The sequence below is a fragment of the Odocoileus virginianus genome, chromosome 12 (genome assembly GCF_023699985.2).
Source record: "Odocoileus virginianus isolate 20LAN1187 ecotype Illinois chromosome 12, Ovbor_1.2, whole genome shotgun sequence".
Classification (NCBI taxonomy): domain Eukaryota; kingdom Metazoa; phylum Chordata; class Mammalia; order Artiodactyla; family Cervidae; genus Odocoileus; species Odocoileus virginianus.
The window spans coordinates 67,589,755-67,608,631 of record NC_069685.1 but is presented as its reverse complement, the minus strand read 5'-3'; the positions used below and the strand labels follow the sequence as shown (position 1 = coordinate 67,608,631).

Sequence of the window (18,877 nt, the reverse complement as noted above, 5' to 3'; positions counted from 1 at the left end):
GCTCACAGAAGAGGAAGTCCCAGCGGGTATAAACAAAGGAAGTCGAGTTCAATGACAGTAATACTCAGGAAACGCAAATGTTACACCTCACTTTCCCACGCTGGTAAAGAAGATATTATTCTGACAGCTGTCGAAACAGTAAGAAAGACTCTTCAGGAAGACTGCTGCTGTCGGGGGGCTCTCAGTGGGGGAGGGCTCCGGTTCACCAGAGTACAGCAGAGACAGCTAGGGCCAGAGTGAGGGGTTGCTGGGTGGAAGATTACTAACGTGAGATGTAGAGGATGGGGGGATCTTGCTGCACTGGCCTAACGGGATTATCCAGGGTGGGGAATGAGGAACTTCATCAGGTATCAAGGCTGGGGTACTCCCGGAACCAATCAGGCAGAGAGCTTTATCTAGACTGGGCTAGGCAGGTCGGGAACAGGACAGGTGCCAAATGTGCCACTTAGAGTGGTTTACAAACATGCCTGCAGGGACTTCCCTGGTGGTCCAGTGATCAACAGTCCACTTCCCAGGGCAAGGGATGCCGCTGAGTGGAGAACTGAGCTCTCACAGGCATCAGCAAAGCACAGCGCCCCACAACTAGGACCTGAGGCGGCCAGATAAATAGATTTTAATTTGTTTTAAAAAAAAATGCCTGGAAGATCTTTGCTTTTTCTCCCACCAAGGGCTGAATCCCAATCTTTCTTCCTGTCTTTCAACGTGGACTGGACTTCATGACTGGCTCTAACGGACAGAATGAGATATAAGTGTGTGATTATAAAAGGCCTCAAGCCTTGCATCTGGCTCTGTCTATGCCCTGTGAGCCCTCCCGCCCACCTGACCTCATTGTGAAGACACTCAGGCAGCCCTGCAGAGAGACCTGAGTGGACCCAAGACCTCTGTCAAAACCCGCCCCCACTTGCCTGCCATGGCCACGGACCAGCTGTCTCACAATCAGATCCTCCAGCCCAGCCAGGCTGTCTGAGCACGGTGATCCTCGGCGTCCCACAGCTGTGTGGAACCTCACGAGGCACCGAGCCAGGGGCTTCCCTCTGGTCCAGGGCCTGAGACTCTGTGCTCTGAATGCAGGGAGCCCAGGTTCGATCCCTGGTCAGAGAACTAGATCCTGCATTCCGCAACTAAGATCCAGCACAGCCAAATTTGAAAAACGAGAGAGACAGAGAGAAAAAAGAAAAGAAAAGAAAAAAAAAAAAGACTGAGCCAGAACCCAGCTCAACCTCTCCTGAATTCCTGACCCATAGGAAGGATGGGAGATAATGAATGTTTATTACTGTCATTTTCAGCAACTTGGCTGTGGTGTAATTTCTCACACAGCATTACATCACTGATACCCAGGACTGTTGGTACTGGCTATCAACATTTAAATAAATGCACACTGGCTCTCTGCAAAGCAGCAATGCCACTTCTGGATATCAGAGGAATACCCCAGATGAAAGCAAGACAGTGTAGTGGAGGGTATTCACTGCAGCAGGCATATCTTCAATTGTGAAAAAGCAGAACCAAAGTGGAAGTGAGACAAGAGGGAAGGCGGCAGGGCAAACCATGACAAGAATGATACAGCCATCGAGGATATGACATTAACTGGTTAGAACCAAGTAGGTCCAAGTGTCAAAAGATCTGCCTCCCAGTGGACTTGAGTCTCGTTATATGCTTACTATAATCCATTAACTAACTGATACAGCCACTGAGACGAGGACAGTTCCCAGGTCGACCATAAAAGACCAGAAAGTAGTAGCCTAATTCCTGGAAATCCCTACCCTTTCGCCAGGGAGGCCTGGTATGCTACAGTCCCTGGAGTCACAAAGAATCGGACACAACTGAGTGACTGAACTGAACTGAACTGAATCCTTTCCCCAGAGGAGTTGAAATAATACTCCCACTTAGCCACTGAAATTTGTTGTTGTTGTTCAGTCCCTAAATCATGTCTGACTCTTTGCCACTCAGCACGCCAGGCTTCCCCGTCCTTCATCATTTCTTGGAGCTTGCTCAAACTCAAGTCCATTGAGTGGGTGATGCCATCCAACCATCTCATCCTCTGTCGTCCCCTTCCCCTCCTGCCTTCAGTCTTTCCCAGTATCAGGGTCTTTTCCAGTGAGTCAGCTCTTTGCATCAGGTGGCCAAAGTATTGGAGCTTCAGCTTCAGCATCAGCCCTTCCAAGAGTGCTCAGGGTTGATTTCCTTTAGGATGGACTGGTTTGATCTCCTTGCAGTCCAAGGGACTCTAAAGAGTCTTCTCCAACACCACAGTTCAAAAGCATCAATTCTTCTGCGCTCAGCCTTCTTTATGGTCCAACTTTCACATCCATACATGACTATTGGAAACACCATAGCTTTAACTAGATGGACTAGCAAAGTGATGTCTCTGCTTTTTAATATGCTATTTAGGTTTGTCGTCACCCAGTCTGTAAAAAATAAACACCGCACAACCCAGGACCATCTCACTTTCTGAGAGGGATGCATTCTGTCCATGGAACCTGTTTGTAAGTGAACTCGCTTTCACCCTACTGTGGCTTACTCCTGACTTCTTCCCTGCATGAGGCCAAGGCTCCTCATTTGGCAGCTGGTCCCAGGGACTCACCTGATTGCTGGGACATGACCATCCTCTCACACTTCCTTCTCTGGCAGCATGTATCCATAAATAAACCAGTTTGGTACCTGACCTGAAGCAGGTAATTTAGAGGCTGTGATGTAGCAATGACCCCCTTTTTTTTTTTAAACCAAGTGACCAAGGATACAACCCAGGCCCCAGCAGTGAAGGCATGAAGTCCCAACCAATGGACCGCCAAGGAATTCCCAATAATAATTTCTTAACTTCACCAAACAGTCAAGTAAACGCATTTCCCAACTGCTCTCTACATGTCCTTCCTCGCTGAATTTTGAAATTTATTGGCATCAAGGTTCAAACAAGGTCCTGGCACTGCAGACAGGTGGGGTGCCTCTGGCTGGTCTTCCCAGGTGATGCTAGTGGTAAAGAATCCTGTTACTACTGCAGGAGACACAAGAGACATGGGTCTCTTGTGGGTCGGGAAGATGCCCTGGAGAAGGAAACGGCAACCCACTCCAGTGTTCTTGCCTGGAGAATCCCATGGACAGAGGAGCCTGGGGGGCTACAGTCCATGGGGTCACAAAGAGTCGGATATGACTGCAGTGACTTAGGATGGGGTACCTCTGAAGCCTATCTTTGTTTATCTTTGGGTTCCTCTTCACTTGTATTTTTCTTCTTCTTTCTTTTCTTTTTTAGATAAGAAGTAGATTTCTTCGGATTCAGAGAGAAGCACCTTCCACAGATGAGTGGAGTCTGTCGTAGAGGGAGAGTGTGGCAGCCTGTATTTTTCTACTTGTTGAAGAAACTGGGTCCTTTGTTTTGTAGCCTCACCCTACCTGGATTTGCAATTCATAATGTGACAATCACTGCAGTGTACACAAAGTGCTACCTGCTTGGGAAAAAAAGGTAAAAAAAACCTGTAAAGATTATGTGATATACTCTTAGGGAGAACTGTGTGCTTCAAGAGAGAACTGGGCATCTTCTGGACCACACTCCTCTAGGTTATCAGATTTCCTTGCCACTGAAGTAGTTTACAACTCTGTGCATTACAGATAATCACAGTGCAGAATAATTCTTGTCCCTAGACGTGCAAATTCTGCCAGGTGGGGGGAGATCCCATTGATTTCTCTCACCTGCTGTGGGAGAGGTCAGTCTTGTCTGTATTTGCACATTCATTTTGAAACTGAGCAGGACCCTGTGGTCCTTGTCCACCCCCAACCACACACCGTGTCCTACGCCTGCCTCTTGTCTGTAGAGAACCTAGTCAAAGAGTAGGTTTAATCAGATAGATGAGAAATGCAGAAACAAAGGAGAACAGTCAAAAGAGACCAAATAACAATAATGTAGTCACCCAGCATAGTCGAGGACCTTCAGCTCTTTCTTGAGGACTGCAGGTAATATTCTGAGCCACATCCTGTGAGCTGTCTCGCAGATACTGAAACCCCAGGTGGAAGAAGTTAGCTCCATGATGACCAGACTGTACCCATGACCCAAGCTGCCACAGTTCCGAAAACTAGCCTCAAAGAAATGGGAACAAGCTGACCCTGGAACTAAAGATGAGCTGGACATAAAACAATCAAGATGATGCCGGTCAGACCACCTGGTGTCCAATCTGAAGATGACTGTCAGAGCTGACTGTGCTGTTTCTGCACGTGGTCCCTGAGTGCACCCCCTACACTTTTGTCTATAAAAGCTCTTGCCCCACTGGTTGGCCAGGGGTGGGATGGGTGGTGGGGAGTCTGCCTTTGGACAGATGTCTCCACCCTACCCTGCCAGCTGCCAGCATTTAAAGTAAAGCACATTTTCCTTTCCATCAGCATGGTCTGCTTATTGGCTTTTGAGCAGTGAGCACTGGTCCCACACACACCCCCACAATGTCAATACTCCTGAATATTAAAATGCTGCTGAGAAGTTACCAGCTTTCTCATCAATGAGTTAATGAGAGTTGTGATTTTACCTTTTCAAAAAAATGTTTTAAATTAATGTTAAAAATGAGAAAAATTAATGCATTTTTGGCTGGATCTTCATTGCTGAGTGCAGACTTCCTCTAGCTGTGGCATATGGCCTCCAGATCACTTGGGCTCAGTAGTTGTGGCGCCTGGGTTTAATTGCCCTGTGGCATAGGGGGATCTTAGTTCCCCGACCAGGGATCGAACCCACATCTCCTGCATTGAAAGGTGGATCCTTAGCCACTGGACCACCAGGGAAGTCCCTGAACCCACCTTCTTTTCATCGAGATCACACACCTGCTCTCAGGATGTAATGAAGCTCAAGTTACTTATGTGTCATCACAGAAAGACTTCAGTCAGAGACAAAGTGATAGGTGAGAAGTGGGTTTATTTAGAGAGAAACACTCCACGGAAAGAGTGCAGGCCATCTCAGAAGGTGGGAGTCTCCTGCACTGGCGGGGGGACTCTTTACCACTGAGCCAGCAAGGAAGCCAAAAAAAAGCGACTGTACTCCAATAAAAAATAAAGTTTCTACTATGTGTTGCTTTTAGAAGCAACAACTGCTGGCCACCTCCACATTCATAACTGATTGCAGGCTCCAAGACAAACACAGAAGAGGGGTTACATCTGGCGAGTGCTGGCGTAGAAGTGAGACGAGAGAAGGGGGCAGGGCACAACTTTTGAAAGAACAACATAGCCCTTGAGGACAGGACAAAAACTAGTTAGAGTTGCCAACGTCCAAGAAGGTGGAAGATTCGACTTCCAGTGGACCTGGAGCCTCATTATGCACCTATTGTAATATAATAGCATCTAAATGATGTGCTCACAGGTGCTGTGAATTTTCTGAGGCTGACAAGTTCAGTTCAGTTGCTCAGTCGTGTCCGACTCTTTGCAACCCTATGAACTGCAGCACGCCAGGCTTCCCTGTCCATCACCAACTCCTGGAATTTACTCAAACTCATGTCCATTGAGTCTGTGATGCCATTCCACCATCTCATCCTCTGTCGTCCCCTTCTCCTCCTCCTCCTGAGGCTGACATCTAAGGCCAAAAAGTGGGTGGTGGCCTGGTTCCTGGAAATCCCCACCCAATCTCCAAAACAGTTGGAATAACCCTCCCACTCATTAGTCTATGAAATTACCGAGCCCATAAGAACTAACCACCACATATTTTGGGACTGCTCCCACCCTTCGAGAGGAACTGTATTTTATCTATGGAAAGTGTTTCTTCTAAATAAATCCATTTCTTACCTGTCACTTTGCCTCTCGCTGAATTCCTCCTGCCTGGAGACATAAAGAACCTTAGCTTCATTAAGTCCTGAGACCAGATGTGCAATTCCAATGAAAAGACAGTGGGTTTGAGGCTCAGTCTGGATTTTGGCCGGGTCCAGTCCCCTATCTGAGGTGTGTGGTTTCAGGAGGGGCAGGCCAGCACCTTCCAGGATTAAGCACCAGAGTGAGGAGAGGGACTAGAGGGGTCCCTGTGCAAGGCTGGAAGGGGAGGGCCAGAGCCCCCAGGAGGGTATGCAAGGCTTTCTAGAGGGAAGCTTCCAGCTCCTGCCTCCTGAAGGGCCCAGCATGGTATCCACCAAGTGTGTGGCCAGTGACAGGGTCCAGCTATGGCAAGGTGGTCTTGGGAACCAGCAGAGTAGAGGTTTGGCCCAGCACCTCGGGTGGCTTGGGAAAGGATCCTGCCTCCAGTCAGCTTCAGCATCCTTTGCCATTTCCTCCCCAGAGTCCATTCAGGACCTATCTTCCTGTCTCTCCCCCTCTCTCCCTGAGGCCAGAAGGTCTGTGGCTGTCTCTGCCTCTCTTTCCCTAGTCACCATCCAGACTCTAACCAAGTTGTCATCACCTCTGGACCCCAGACAAAGGGATAAGTAGAAATAGAAGTCTGAAGCAAACACCAAAGGGGATAGCACGTAAGTTTATCTTGATGATAAATTCTTGACAATGTTCTGAGCCTCTTTGTCACAGGGAGCAACAGTAAGGACAGGAAAAAAAAAATCACTGAATTGGAGATATACAATATACATAACCAATCTTTAATTCATGAATCACTTGGTTTATTGAACACAATTAGCACACAACACGGGTTAGTTGAAGCACACTTTAAAAGAGTGAGCTATATGATATGTGTATTAGATTTCAGTTTTATTAAACGTGCAAGAGGGACAGAGACAGGGCAATGAACCATTCCAGTCAGCCTGAGGGTGGCCAAGACATGGGCTTTAGGAGCTAAAACTGGGAGGTCCTGGGCAAACCAGCAAAAGTTGATCACCGCAGGGACAGAAGTTTTTTGTTCACCTGGACACGTGTGGGATCCTAGTTCTCCACCAGCAGTCAAACCTGCACCCTGTCAAGTGAAAGCTTACAGTCCCAACAGCTGGCCTGGCAGTGAATTCCCAGGACAGAATTTTTAAAAATTATTTTTGAAAGAATGAGAACAAAAAAGTTTGAAAATGTGAACAGCTCTCCATCACTGCAAGACCTGAAACCTGAGGACAAGAGGGGCCCCTCTAGGGAAGCTGCTCACTGCCTCCTCTCCCAATCCCTTGTCCCATACCCCTGCCTGGGGCTCAGGGACAGAGTGGACACAGCCCCTCCTGGGCCCGGCGCTTAGTAGGCATCGGGAGGTGTCAGTTCAGTTCACGTTCCATGAGGCCCATCTTGGTGATTCACTCATTCACTCAATAGCCTTTGTGGTCCACTTGGGCTCAGGATTCTTGTCACCTGCGTTCCCTCCCCAGGGGCACAAAGCCCCATAGGATCAACCCGGCAGAGGTTCCATCCTCCTAAGAGTATCCTCAGGCTTCACCCCCACCCCACCCCCTGGTCCATTCCCGCCGGCCTCTCCTCCAGCTCCCCCTGCCTCCTCCACTCGGCACGTTCGTGTGCCTTTGGTGAGCATCTGGACTGTGTTCTCCACGGACAAGGCTGTTGGGCCAGACGGGAAAGCCTGTGCCGCAGGAAGGGCCGAGCAGGTGCTGAAAAATCTCTTATAAACAGTGTCTCCAAGACATCCGCTCGGATAGCGGGCGGCTTCGCGCCGCCTCCCCGAGCGGTGCAGATGCCCTGGGCTCACGGGACCTGCACACAGTAGGGCCACAAGCCAAGTAGGTGACCCGGAGCGCGGCGAGGGATGGGGCGCCCGCGGACTCCATTTCCCACAAGCGCGCGCGCGCGCCCCCATTTCCCACAATCCCCTCTCCTCTTCCGGCGCGGCCGAGGCGCCGCCGACCGCTTCCGGGTTTGGGCCTGGCTCCGCGACTGAGGCGGCAGCGGCGGCGGCAGCCGAGCGGGGCGCGGGAGGTGTGAGTGGGCCACCGGCATGGACGTTTCGGGGCAGGAGACCGACTGGCGGAGCGCCGCCTTCCGGCAGAAGCTGGTCAGCCAAATGTAAGTAGAGGCCGGGGGGGCGGCGCGACCCCCGCCCTTCCCCTCAGCCGTCTCCTCAGCTCTCCTCGCGGCAGGGGGCGGCGCGGCCGGACAGCTGTGTCCTGGGCGTCGGACCGTGGAGGGTACCGGGACACGGCCCTCGCCGCCCACCCCTCCCTCCCCTCTGGGCCGCGGGTTCGCCTTCATGAGCCGTACTTTTGTAGCGGGCGAGCCCCGGCTTCTGAGTCATCGTCCTGAGCTTTCGCGTTCGTCCTTCGTGTGCTCTGGAGGCGGCGGCCTTTCCCCCCTCTGCGTCCCACTGCGGACGGAGGAACCCGGGGCCTCCCGTGGCGGCGTCCACAACGCTGGGCGCCTCGCGATTCCTCCTCGGAGAAGCGCCTGAGGGCGGAGGGGGCGGACGGGAGGGGCGGTGGGGGCGGGAGTCTGCGGGGGACCCCCTCCCCGCCGCGGGCTTCGCCGGAGGGTGACAGGAAGAGGCCGTCAGGAAGCGACCTTCGGTCGGGAGTGGGCGTGAAGAGCTGGGGTTGTTTGCCTCCTTCCCAGTCTTAGCTGCTGACCCCTCGAGGCTAGGGGCTGCCTGTCGCCCGGGCGCTTGGCGCGCCGAGCTCCTGCTTCTCCGCAGCGGCCACTTGCGGGTTTACTGCCTTCTGCTAGGGCTTGCCGGGGCGGCGGGGGTCAGCCCCTGCTCCTGGGGGACGCGCCGCCGCCTCGGGGCGCAGTTACAGCGCCGACTTTCTCCTACTGGAATTGACAGTTCGCTTGAGCAGGCCAGGAGCAGCCTTGGGGAGTAGGCGACGCAGAAATCGAGCCCCAGAAAGACGAGTAGGAGTGGGAAGGGCCGTCACCGCCAGCTGAGGCTTGGAGAGAGTGAGCCCCCACCGCGCAGCGGGGTGGTACTCTTCTAGGCTGAGTCATGGGGGTTCAGGAGACGATCATGCAACCAGGGCGAATGGGGGCGGCCAGTTAGTGGTGGAAGCGCAGTTCTGGGGAGGTGAGCCTCTGTTTGGCACGGGGCCTGCCTGGAGGTGCTGAGATGCCAGAGTTGGGAAGATCCCTCCATTTCCCCACCCTCCCACCCCAGCCGGATCAAGAACAGAGGAGAGAGGCCAGGAAGGCCATTCCGAGAGTTCTGAGCTCTGGGGGGTCTGGGGACCTGTCATTTTTCATGCCTGAATTCCCCCTGCTAGAGCCCTGTCTTTCTCATCGCTCCAGAAAATCGTTGAGGAGTGACTTGGTCAGGCAAGCACTTATAAAGGCCTGCATGAGACAGTGCTGGAAACTGAAAGAGGAAGACAATCCCAGGGAAAGAGGACAGCGGGTGCAGATGGATGGTCCTTGCTGACTAACTGGATGGAGGGGGTGGGGTGCAGCCCTGTGGAAGGAAGGAAGTGGGGGAAGGCAGGGAAGCCGGCAGTCCAGGGCAGGCAGTGGGGACTGGAGAACTTGGCCGGGCTCTGCAGTGGAATTGTTTGGGATGGTTCTGCCCATGTTACAGACTCAGTGCAATCTTGAGGCTTGGCCAGCTTCTGGGCTCCTGGAAGAAAGGCCCCCAGGGCAGAGATTTCTCTTGGAGGAAGCCTGGAGTTTAAGATGGAAGGAATGAGTTGTCCCTGAAGTGGGGCAGGTAGGGGAGTGTCTGAGGGCTGGGGGACCACTAAAGAGGACAGACTGAGTACTTCTTAATTCAGCCTTCTGCTTCCAGAGAACCTGGGCCCCCCCTTTTTTTTTTTTTTTTGCTAGTTTGGTGGTTAGATATTACTTTCCTGTTGCTGCCTACAATTCGTTTTGTTTAAAAACAACTGAGGTGTATTATTGCCCAACAGTTTCTGTAGATCAGAAGTGGGCTCAGCTGAGTCTTCTCCCCAGGGTCTTCCAGGGCTGAAGTGAAGATGTTGGCAGGTGCCTTTCCTCCTGGAGGCTCTGGGGTAGAATTTGCTTTCAGGCTCGTTCAGGTTGTTGACAATTCAGTTCCACACAGCTGGAGGACTGAGGCAAAATCATTCCTCACTGTTAACCTTGCCAGGGTCGGTCTGTCTTTGTTCCCAGGGGCTGGCTCTATTCCTTCCCACACCCACGTGCCCAGCTCCAGCAAGGGTGGGCTCTTCTGCCCCATCCAGAAGAAAATAATACTCTGCTAGTGGCTCAGAGTAGATTGAGCTCACCAGGATAATCCAGGATGTTGTCCCCACTTTGAAGTCAGTGCCTTGATTAGATCTGAAGAGGCCCTTCTGCCTCTGCTGTGGGCATATTCAGGATTAGGGCCTGGGCACGGTGGGGACCCCAGGATGAGCAGTTTTGGAGGCTGTCTGCCTCACTTCTGTGGGTGTTCTCAGTTCTCAGATTTTCTGTTTTCTCTCTGGGTTTCACTTTGAAAGTGTGATTCTTGGTTGATTTATGGTGTTCACAGAGTTAGAAAAGAAGGTCAGGACACCTGGCATATTGTTACTTCTGACTTTCTACAGTGTTTATGCTGGTGCTTAAAGTTGGCTGTCTTGGGAAATGGTTTGTTAGTTTGTTGTTTGTTTTTTTTTGGTCTGTGCCACAGGGCATGTGGGATCTTAGTTCCCCAACCAGGTATTGAACGTGTGCTCCCTGCAGTGGAAACCCGGAATCTTAGTACCTGGACCACCGGGGTGGTCCCTTGGGAAATGTTTTGAGTGGAAGTAGTTTATAGTTGAATGAGGAAAGTCAAGTAGAGAACTGGGACGTAGCAGAGGGAGGGGAGCCTCTGAGAGCAGCGCCCTGCCCTCACCCAGCTCTGAGTCGCTCTGGAGAGAACATGCTCAGAGCACGGGCTGAAGAAGCAGCTTCCGACTCCACTGTGGAAAGCAGCATTTGTGGGGCTCGTTCCCAGGCCTTGCAGGGACGCCGGGGCAGCCTCTCCATAGCCCCCCACTCCCCGACTTGTGCCTCTCCTCGCTCCCCACTGCCCTGCTGACAACTCCTCGTGACTGTCTTCAGCGTCAGGACAGGGCTCCGGCTGGCCCGGCCGTGTCTCGCCACCTCTCTTGAACCCCCGCCCTTGTCCAGCCTCTGTGGTCTTTCAGCTTCTTGCACGTTCCAAATTCTTTCTTTTTCTTTCCCTTTAAACAGTATATCATGGAGTATTTAAAGAATTCCACAACGGGTAGACTCCCCCTGCTGTATTCCTGGCTAGCTCCTTCTCTTTGTTGATAGGTCTGCTTCAGTATCAAATTCTCCAGGTCCTGCCCACCCTGCTTAGAGTGGGTCACCCCCTGTAATGTGTCTCTGGCCCTCTGAGTTTCCCGCAAGACTGTAATCCTGTGAAAATGACACCTGGCGTGTGAAGCACTTGCCGAAGCGTGCAGGAGCGGGCGGCGTCCTGGCGGCCGCGTGAGCCGCCGTCTCAGCCACTGTCCTGGGCGGCCGGCTCCAGCACGCACTCTGAAGCTCGGGAGCTATACTTTCTCCACTTGCTAGCTGAGTGACCTTGGGCACGTCACCTTTCTGGTCATCCCTCGAAGGCAGGAGTCCAGGCCGTCTCACAGGGCTGGCGGGAGGGGAACAGAGGGCTGGGGGCTTGCAGTGATGTGTCACCTGATGCCCCTACCCTGGGCCCTGGCGGGAGGAGGGGCTGATGAAGGTGGTGAGGGCCCAGTGACGCTTACAGGGGCCTCTGGGGAGGGCGGCTGTGCATCTCTCAGTGGGCTCGGGTGGGCTCTTTGTGGAGCACCTGCTTTCCCCGCAGGACCGCAAGAGCAGCCCCCTGAGGGCCCCCAGCTGGCCTTTGTGGGCCTTAGACCTGCCTCCTGGGGTCGTTGGGTTGGTGTGGCGCACACATGTCCGGTCTGTCGGCTTCTGGAGAACAAGCATGTGTGAGAAGTGAGCAGCGCTCTGCCTGCCATGGGGTAGGTGAGCAGTGAATGCGAGAAAGGGCTGCCTTAAGCGTCTCCAGAGACTTGTCTTGAGTTTTGTGTTGATACCTGCCACGCGTGAGTGCAGCGGGTTGCACCTTCAGGCGTGGAGTGAGTGAACGTCCGCTGGGCTGACAGATCCCAAGGGGAGGGCAGCCCCGGTCAGGGCTCCAGTCGGGGGCCGGGGTCAGGGAGGGAGCGCGGAGGGGAGTCGCGGGCGGGGGTCAGTGACAGGTCAGCCGCCTCTTCTGCCACAGCCCCAAAGGGACGTGGGAGATCCAGGTCTGCGACCTAGGAGGCGCGGAGATTTCAGCCTAGATTGGAAGGAGCATGCCGAGTGCTGTTACCCAGAAACAAAATAAAACAAGCACAAAAGCTGAAGAGAACAACCAGACAGCACCTTGCACGGGTCTGGAGAGGTCTGCAGATGGAGGGGAGTGTCCTGAAGCTTGCATGTCTGGAGCCTGCCTGTGGCCTGTGGTCCCTCCCTCCGGCAGAAGCCGCTGAGTCTTGGCCGATGCTTTTCCTGGCTTGGCTCACAGGCTGCAGCAGCCCCAGGCCTCCATGGTGTGACTCTGGCCTTGTTCTCCAGCGTGGAGGCTGCTGAGACCATTACCTTCTTCCTCGCCGGGTGTCAGCCACATGGCTGGGCTGGCGTCTGGGTACAGCCCACCACCAGAGTGTCTGGGCCCCAAGGCCTGGGCCCCTGTCTGGTCACCGTAAGTCCCAGTGAAGCAGCCAGAACGCGATTGGTGAGACGCTGACTTCAGGGTCCTGGGCCTTGGCTCTGCTCCCCTAGACCAGGTGAGAGTGACCTGAGGGGACGGGAGCCCTCTGTCACCCAGGGTTTTCTCTATGGCAGCTGAAACGTGGGGGTGTGCTCTGCGCCCTGCTGCAGGAGTTGGCCTGTTGGCTCACCCACCGCCTCGAGGCAAACTGCCTTTTCTCTGAAAGAGTGGTCACGTCTCTGGGGAAACTGGGGGGATGGAAGTTAACCCAAGCCAGATGTGCCGAGAGCGCTTTGGTGGAACCACTGCCAGTGGCCATCCTGTTGGCAATTTTAGCCACTCCCCATGGGTCACTGGGTCCCACAGGGTGGCTGACACAGCACCACAAGCCCCGCTGACCTTTGGCCTCATGGGCTGCAGCCAGCCTCCAGCCCCACCAGTGCAGCTCTCACATCCCTTCCTGGCTGGAAATTGTCCCGCTGTTAGTGCCATTCCTGACCTGGTGGCCGTGGCTGGTCCAGGACCCTAAGTGGGCATTCTAGGGTGGGAAGGACCGTAACCACGTCGTGAAGGGCAAGGGGTACCTGCCCCAGAAGAGCATCTCTCAGGGCAGTGATGTTGGTTATGAACCCAAAAGGTCAGTTCTTAAAGGAATTCTGATGGCTTTTTAAAAATTCAAAATGTGTCGTAGAAACAAGTAAAGACCCCGCCACACCTGCGTGTTCAGCACTCGGCTTCAGCTTGTCAGCTCTCGCCTCAAGGACTCCCCCCTCTGTCCCCAGTCACTGACACCCAGAATGTTTGGGTGGCAGCCGGTGGACTCAGCTCTGCGCCGGGATCCCTCCTCCAGAGTCTGTGCCTGCGTGCCTGCCGCCCCTGCTGTGCCAGGCTGCCCCAGACCCTCACGGGCGCCCAGCTCTGGACATGGCTGCCCCACCTTGCTTGCGTCCGTGGCTCAGCATGAGGCCCCATGCCACTCACCCTCCCAGGACTCCCAGTGGGCTGCCCCGCCCCCCGCTCTCCATGACTGCCTCACCTACAGTTTGCATCTGGATTGTTGGAATTCTTGTCACCCCCTGGTCTGAGCCCCTCCAGGCAGGAACATCATGAACATTCTCGAGTCACAGTTGCTTCCTGCCTCTGCTGGGGTGACAGTGGGTCACCCTGATGGGCGCCCGTCTCAGAGTCTGAAAAAGTCACAGCACCACGCATGCGGGATGCAGGCAAGCTGGCGTCCCCACGAGCCGTGGACGTCGGGTGCAGGTTGAGTTTAAGTCGTTGCTTTTGGCTGGTTGTCTGAGTGATTTTAATTTTCTTTGTAATTTGTAGTACACGTGGGTACTGTGTAGTTTAACAGTCAACGTGTATTTGCAGTTAGAAATCTCTTGAAGGAGAGGTAGACCCTGTGTGCAGGGAGGAGGGGGAGGGCCGTGGTCTCCTCCAGCTGCCGTGAGGTGGCGAGTTGCCCGTGCCCTGAGTCAGGGTGGGCAGCCTCCTTCGCCCAGCCTGGTGCCAGCACAGCCGTCTGAAGGCGGTTCTGCCCTCCCCACCCCTGCTGAGAGGCTTCTGCTTTCCATCTGAAGCTGCCTGTCGAGGCTCCCTCCCTGCCTCTGCCCCCGCCAGACCCCCCTGCCCCACGCCCCTGGCTGTAGGCGTGTCTCCTTCCCTGCTGGAGGTCTGGCATCATCCCTCCTCCTGACCCCGATGGCTCCGCTCACAGTGGTCCTACTTCCTCCTGAGTTTGTCGGACCCTGATTGGATGCATCCTGGCATGAACGGAACAGGTGAACTCTCCTTTGCTGTTTCGACACTCGTGGCCACTTACTTTGCCTTGCCAGCCGTGTTAGAAGTTTGTGGGGAGCAGGACCTGGTCACACTTCAGTGTCCTGCGCACCCCTAGGTGCCTTGTCTCAGGTGAGGGATGCCGGGCGGCTGCAGGGAGGGGTGTGGAAAGCAGTGTGGAGCCATGTAGACACGGGAATCCAGGCTGTTCCTGGATGGTTCTGTTTAGCAGATAAGCAGAGGAGTACCTGGTCCCAGAGGCAGGGGAGGGTAGTTAGGAGCCCAGGCGTGATTACCTTGAAACCACAACTCTGGTGGGGGGGGACGCACCCCCCACTTTGATAAGGAAGCTCTGCTCATGAGGACGCCTGGTGGCCCCTTGCTTGGCCCTGTCACTGCCGAGGGTGCGGATTCCGCCCCTGGTCAGGGGTCTCTCAGTCTGTGGGGTGTTGCCAAAGGCAAGCAAAAGAAGGCGTGCCTTGCTAACCCAGGCGGGGCCTGGCAATAGCGGACTCTGCCTGAATGAGCTGTGTATCCAGGTGCAGTAACTTGGCACAGTGAGTCCTTGGAGAAGACGCTTGAGCCTTTCGTTTTTGAGGCTGTTTGTGACAGCAGAGTCCTCGGGTGTATCCTCTCTCCGCTCGCTGGTCCTCGCCGGGCTCTGCTCCGACTTTGTGCAGAGCAGCGGGTGCTGTCAGGCTCCTCCTGTTCTGGGGGCCAGGGTAAGGACCGGGGTGGGGTGTGACCCAGTGGCCTCTGCTCAGCCCCTCAGCATCCAGGCCAGACGGGGCAGGCAGGGGCATAAGGCGCTGCCCAGGGCGCACTGCTCTCCGAAGCCTCTCCAGACTCCGGGGCTGGGGCAGTGCTCGGCCGCATCCCCGCTGACCCCGTCCTCTCTCTCTTTCCAACTCCCTTTCCGTCCTCATAAGAGGTGCGGTGTGAGGAAGTGCTCTGGCCGCCGGGTGTGGGCTGGAGCCCCCGTTGTCAAGGGGAGAGAAAGCCCTGCGGGCCACCGGGGGCCCTTCACAGCCATCAGGTACTGAGAGTCACCCCAGAGAGGACGCGGGGACCCCTGCCTGGGGCTGAGGTCAGCTTGGGCACTAAAGCTGAGGGTGGGGCTGAGGCCCTGCTCAGGGCCCCCCAGACTCCCGTCGTGCGTCTGTGTGTGGAAGCAGAGCCCATCCGCCGCCCAGGCTGCGTCCTGAACAGCCGGCACCTGGTGCTCCAGCTGGGCAGAGCTGGCCCTGCTCTCCTGACCTCCTGGCCACGGAGACGTCTGCTCCCGCACTTGCCGTCCTTGGAATCCCACGCTGTGCACCCCTGGGTCCGGGCTCTGCTAAGGGTCACGTGCGCGATACAGGCTCTGCTCTCTGCCGTGGCTCCACGGCGCGGCGCCACCCCCGTCCCTTTGCCACTGTGCGCCTGACAGCTGCATGAGCCCGCCCCCGGCCGCCCGGTCCTGTCCCCTGGGGCCCGCGCGGGGACGTTTCCAGCAGCTCTGAGGGGGGCTGCTGCCCTTGTTAGGCTGCCTTCATCACAAGCACCTTGTTAACTTTCCATGCACACCCAGATGGAGACCCACCGAGTGCAGCGACAGGAGGGAGGCTTTGAGACGCGGATGATAATGTGCAGGCTGTGAGGGGCATCCGCCCGCCCGTGGGGGGAGTGGGGAGCCCCGCACTGGGCCTCGCGGACCGTGCGAGGAGCGGAGGGAGAGGATGTGGGAGCAGGAAGCCTGTCCCAGCAGTGCTGGCCCATCTCCAGCTCCTGTTTCAGTCAGTGGGGCTGGTGGGCAAAGCCCCTTCATTCTGTTCAGATAACATTGCAGGTGATTTCAAAGGAGCAGAGTGTTTTTCATGCTCTCTCTGCCCAGAGGTGGATGTTACTGACATTTTGATCTCTTTCCTTCAGTCCTGTTTCTTTGGGTATATGACTTGATGTGTATGCATTTTAAATATGCCAGTACACACACGACCCCATGTTTTTGAAGTGGAATAAGACTCTGAGTTCAGTTTGAGTGGTGGCTTTCTCACAACCACAGTCGCTGCCCTGGGGGACTCTGGCTGGGACTTGTGTGTCCATGGTTCCAGTTCTCACGAGGCTAGACACAGTGGTTCCAGATCGGAAAAGGAGTATGTCAGGGCTGTATGTTGTCACCTTGCTTATTTAACTTACATGCACAGTACATCATGCAAAATACTGAACTGGATGAAACACAAGCTGGAATCAAGATTGCTCGGAGAAATATCAATAACCTCAGATATGCAGATGACACCACCCTTATGGTAGAAAGTGAAGAGGAACTTAAGAGCCTCTTGATGAAAGTGAAAGAGGAGAGTGAAAAAGCTGGTTTAAAACTCAACATTCAAAAAACTAAGATCGTGGCATCTGGTCCCATCACTTCATGGCAAATAGATGGGGAAACAATGGAAACATTGACAGACTGTTTTCTTGGGCTCCAAAATCACTGCAGATGATGATTGCAGACATGAAATTAATATATGCTTCCTCCTTGGAAGAAAAGCTATGACCAACCTAGACAGCATATTAAAAAGCAGAGACATTGCCGACAAAGGTCCATCTAGTTAAAGCTATGGTTTTTCCATTAGTCATGTATGGATGTGAGGGTTGGACCGTAAAGAAAGCTGAGCGCCAAAGAATTGATCCTTTTGAACTGTGGTGTTGGAGAAGACTCTTGACAGTCCCTTGGACTGCAAGGAGATCCAGCCAGTCCATCCTAAGGAAATCAGTACTGAATATCCATTGGAAGGACTGAAGCTGAAACTCCAGTACTTGGCCATCTGATGGGAAGAACTGACTCATTGGAAAACAAGGCAGGAGGAGAAGGGGACGACAGAGGATGAGATGGTTGGATGGCATCACTGACTCGATGGACATGAATTTGAGTAGGCTACGGGAGTTGGTGATGGACAGGGACGCCTGGTGTGCTGCTGTCTATGGGGTCACAAAGAATCAGAGACGACTGAGCCGCTGAACTGAACTGAGACCCAGCGAGCCTTCTGATCTGTCTGGGTGGGGAGGGACTGGACCGACTTCTGGTTACTAGAGCAGGTTTTCTGAGGCTTATTACTTCCCCCGTCCCAGAGGCCCAGGCTCTCTAGGCCACTTGGTCGCTCCCTGTGTAAGGGCCCGAAGGACCCCACTGCAGGACACTCTTGGATGTGAGCCTTCTTCACACATCTCCACAGTATCTTCCTGTGTGCTTGAAATGACCCTGTTTGTCTGTCTGGGTGAAGTAGAAACGGATACTTTATTACTTTGCCAGGCAGAGGGGGACACAGTGTGCTCCTGCCTTAAAAAACTGTGTTCCTGAGGGTTATAACAGTGGTTCAAGGGCAGGGTCTTTGGCAAGGTGAGGGTGTGAGCAGGCTTGCACCAGATGAGATGACCCTTTTATTTCCTATCTTGTTCAAAGTTCCATTAGGACTTCTCCAACCCTTCACAGAAGTAGGGGTCATGGGAGTGCGGTCTCCTCACTACTTGGAGAGTTCACATCATGGGACCAGCGTTTCATCTCCTTCTCCCTGTCACTCCCTCCCCTGGTCTATTTTCGGTCACATCCCAAATACCGTGTAATTCTCACTGCCCAAATCAAGTGCGGATCTGGGAGACAGGACTTTGCCCCTCCTGAACACTTCACAATCATGTGAGATAAGCACTTTCGTAAGCTCTTGGCTTGACACAGACCGTCCTTACCCAGTGGTTGCCCTGGGGGGTGGCTGGGATGCACTCAGGGCTGGAACCTGGGGAGCCACCGTGGTCCCAGACCTGGAGCCCCGGGGTCAGGGCCTAGATGAGTCAGACATCCAGAGTGGAGAAGATGACGAAGCTTGTGTGGCTTCTCTAGCTCAAATAAGACACACCCTCCCAAGAGCAGCGGTAGCTTCATTAGGTCTGGTTCTTTCACTGAGCCTCATCCGCCGTTGGGAAATCTTCCAGCAGAAACTGGAGAGCTCCTCCGTCAGACCAGCAGAGACGAGAGGACAAAACGGAGTCAAGCTCTGGGATGTAGCTTGAGATAGGCTCCCAGCTGCTGCGAGGGCGGGCAGGCGGCCTCCTTTCAGGCTGCGAGCGCCTGCTTGCAGCTGGTGACAAAGGCAGCTGCATCTCGTTTCCTGCCCTGGGTGCTGGGCTGCACCGACGCAAGTGGTCTCTCCCGCAGGGGGCGCCGTGTGCCGGGCCCTCTCTGGTCGGCGCCTCTGACCACACTGGCCAAGGGCTGCGTCCTCTGGCCTGTCCGTGCTGCAGGGCTGCCTGCCCTTCCCCACCTCACTCCAGCGGCCTGGGGGCGAGGCCCTCCAGGCTGGTGCCCCACGGGGCCTGCTGTCGGGGCTCTTGCTCCTGGCGGTTTCCTCCTCAGGCTCAGTGCCTTGGGCCCGCAGCCTCCAGCGGGGGGCTCTGGGGAGACCTGTCAGTCCCCATGCCCGCGGACTCCTGGGTGGAGGGGCTTCCTCGAGGATGCGCGCGCCCCCCCACCCCCTCCCCGTCCCGCTGCTGCTTAGCCCCAGGTTGAGCCTGGCGCCTCTCCTCTCGGAGAGCTTCAGGGCAGCTCTCCTGGCTCCCTAGCTCAGGGCGGCA

The 18,877-nt window shown here is 54.8% G+C and overlaps 1 protein-coding gene across 3 annotated transcripts in view; it reads left to right on the top strand.

Moving 5' to 3' along the window:
• The first annotated feature begins 7,737 nt into the window (after positions 1–7,737).
• Positions 7,738–18,877, top strand: part of MED15 (mediator complex subunit 15) — a 44,324-nt gene continuing 33,184 nt past the window's right edge. For all 3 annotated transcript variants that reach the window (XR_011490818.1, XM_070475756.1, XM_070475755.1), the window contains exon 1: positions 7,738–7,893. Coding sequence is in view for 2 of the 3 variants with exons in the window: in XM_070475756.1 (XP_070331857.1) it covers positions 7,826–7,893 (68 nt within the window). In the remaining variant the exon portion in view is untranslated. The remainder of the gene's footprint in view (positions 7,894–18,877) is intronic.